Source organism: Atta colombica, unplaced genomic scaffold (genome assembly GCF_001594045.1).
Source record: "Atta colombica isolate Treedump-2 unplaced genomic scaffold, Acol1.0 scaffold198, whole genome shotgun sequence".
Taxonomy (NCBI): domain Eukaryota; kingdom Metazoa; phylum Arthropoda; class Insecta; order Hymenoptera; family Formicidae; genus Atta; species Atta colombica.
The window spans coordinates 5,639,282-5,642,294 of record NW_017259291.1 but is presented as its reverse complement, the minus strand read 5'-3'; the positions used below and the strand labels follow the sequence as shown (position 1 = coordinate 5,642,294).

The following is a 3,013-nucleotide window of genomic DNA, read 5'->3' as shown; positions in this document are numbered from 1 at the left end:
ATATATAAATAATAATATTTTCATTTTTCGATCATTTTATTTTAATAAAATCCCTTTATGTATAAAATAATGAAATAAATTGATTACTGTAAGGAGAATATATAATTACATTTAAGAAAAAGCTATGCATTGTGAAATTGCGTACTTTTTTAAACGCAATTACATTTGTTTAAATTTTATGAATGAATTTATTTAATCAATTTGAGCAAAAAGTAAGATAAGTGAAAATTGAATTAAAATTAATATTTTACTGAATAATTTTATATTTTATTATGTCAATATATGTCAAAATAAAGTACGAAATATTTCATTAACTGATTTTTTTATGATTGTATCTTATTATCGAATTAAAAGAATCAAATTACATGTAAAGAAAATATTGCAGATAACTCTATGTAGAAATAATTTCTAGAAGTGCATATGTCTACTAAGAATATATAATAGGGAAAAGTGGAATATTATTGTCCTATATGTAAATTGAGTTGTACGACTTTGCAAACTCGTGTCTAACGCATTTCGAAATTCTCGTTGACCTTATTTATTCCGCCAAAATTCATAACACGAATACGATTAATACCAATGGGAATTTTGTCTCTGCAAGTCCTTTGACTTGATAATTAGTTACTTTTCTACTGTGTGGCATGACATATGAATTATAAGCTTCCACGTCTCTTCAGCGGGAGACATTAAATTTTGGTAGTAAAGAAGGTTTTAAACGAGAGGAACTTTTACGCTTAAATTTGAGGAAGTGATTAAAAAGGTCGCGTTTGTAATTCCATCCACGCTTTCTCGTGTAATCCGATTTCTCTGCACTAATCTAATTAATCGATCGGTTGTTCGTTGCGGTTGGTTTATCGTGACGTTTATATCTTTTTTCAATTGTATCTATTGAGTGTGTTCTATAATATATACAAACAGAAAATTGCATTGCAATTGAATTGCGTTTACTTAGGATTTTCTATTGTTTTCATTGCTGCAAAGAGTCGCGCTGGCTTAACATTTAACATTGCGCATTGTCTGATTAATTTTCCCATTCGCTATCAATACAATTCTCTCATATTTTATTATTCATTTCAAATACACGCAATCTTTAAGGTTTCTCTTTTAAATACATTGTACAGAATCCATATTTTAGTGAAGTCGTAGAATTCTTTTTGTTCAGAATTTCCATTAATTTAAATTCACATTTCTTCACGAGTATATTTAAGATACATGGTTTTTTGTCTTGCAGTCCGAAAGGCAATAAATTGGAGATGTTTGCCGGGGTAAAGAATCAAATGTCCGGCTGGTTGAGTGGTGGTATACCCGGATTAAGCCGCGGCGCCGGGGCTGCAGAAGGTGAGGCCCCACCGTCAACCGAAACAGAAGAGAGTCAGCCCGAAGAGAGTCAGGCTCCCGTCAGCGAGCAAGTCAAGGATGATGACGCAAGCAGGTGGGGGTAATATATTTGTTTTATTTATGCTTTATTAAATCGTTGCGTATGAAATGTATTCTTTTTGTTCTTTTTTATATCAACGATATCTTGCGACAGGATAATTTCCGCAGAAATAAAATATACATAAGAAATAAAATTGAAAAAAAAAACTTAATCAATGTCTCTTTTTTTTATATGTCTTTGTATGAAAAACTAATCTTTTTCTAATTAAATGTAGAATATTTTTAAGATGGAAAAGGTTAAAAAAGTCGTAAGTTTTATATTTATTGAGTGTAATATAAATTAAATTTTGCATTATTAAATAAATACGAATCTCTTCAATTTCTGTGTTTTTATAAAAATTTGCTGCAGCTTGACAAATCAAAAACTAAAATAAAAAATACGCACTTTTGTAAGAAAGACACGTCGCTTTAATGTGATAATACCATTATCTTGAATGATGGTCATTTTATAAAAGCGTTCCATAAAACTGAAACTTTTGGAATTCAATATTTCATGTGCAACGAACCCTATTACTATTCGCGAGCATAGCATTCGATCTTGTCAGATAAATGTTGGAATGCACAGGGAAAATATTTTCAGTGCGACCGGTGGAGCGGACAGCGGTCCCGCGAGTTTAGAGGGCACTCCAACTGACGACAAAAATGGACAACAAGCTTTTGGCGCTGGTAAGCTCCATAGTATTAATCCTTAGTACACAATGATTTTCCAATCCTTCACTACACACGATGGGATGATCATTCATGTCACGGATTAATTTTTATCACTTTAATAAATACTTCAAAAATTATTATGTAATTCTTATATGTACTTTAATCTTTAGAAAGTATTTAACAGATCACGTATTTAAAAAATTGTATATAAATTGTATATAAATATTATAATCAATTGATATTCCTAGTTTTTGAAGAAAAAAATATGTGCGGGACACAAGTGACCCAATCGTGTGTACTAAAGGTATTTGTGACTATACCATCAAGATTGATGATCGCCATCGTATTTGTATCAAGAAATCACTTTCAACGCTATTTACATCGTTATTCGCGAGATTAAAACGTCTTATGTGGTATTTTTCACGAGACTACCTCAGCGAATCCTGGATATATATCATTTCAAACGTGGGTCGACATGCTTCATGCGTCAGCTTACTTTATCGCTATAGCTTCGTATAAAACCATTTCGCTTAAACTATTTTAGATAGGCAAAATTGAAAGCACGTTTGAGCGAATAACTTCGCCCACATATATTATCTCGAACGTGTTTGATTCTTTGCCTTTCGTGAACAGTGTGGATACTTTGTACAATCACTTTAGACAAGCGCTTTAATATTTTAAAAAATATCTGCGAAGGTTGTATCTAATTTTGACTACAATTTTCAAGCATTTACGCATACTCGCTGTCAGAGAAAAATTAATCGGTTCTTTAACTCCATGCTTGTTCCTGAAAATTACGTAGAAACTTTTAATTTATTCCTCGTTCGTAGATACAAGAAGAAGATGCTGAAAAGCTTATATAAAAGTAACTTATATTAGCACTGATATCCATCACATCCATATAGAGTATTTTCTTATGGTACAA

At 31.4% G+C, this 3,013-nt stretch overlaps 1 protein-coding gene across 5 annotated transcripts in view; it reads left to right on the top strand.

The window, feature by feature from the left end:
* Positions 1-3,013, top strand: part of LOC108687037 (synapse-associated protein of 47 kDa) — a 68,699-nt gene that overhangs the window by 3,584 nt on the left and 62,102 nt on the right. For 4 of the 5 annotated variants that reach the window (XM_018192626.1, XM_018192624.1, XM_018192629.1 and 1 more), the window contains exons 2-3: positions 1,232-1,438; positions 2,018-2,103. In XM_018192626.1, coding sequence (XP_018048115.1) covers positions 1,232-1,438; positions 2,018-2,103 — 293 coding nt within the window. The remainder of the gene's footprint in view (positions 1-1,231; positions 1,439-2,017; positions 2,104-3,013) is intronic. The other variant, XM_018192625.1, reaches the window with a different exon arrangement.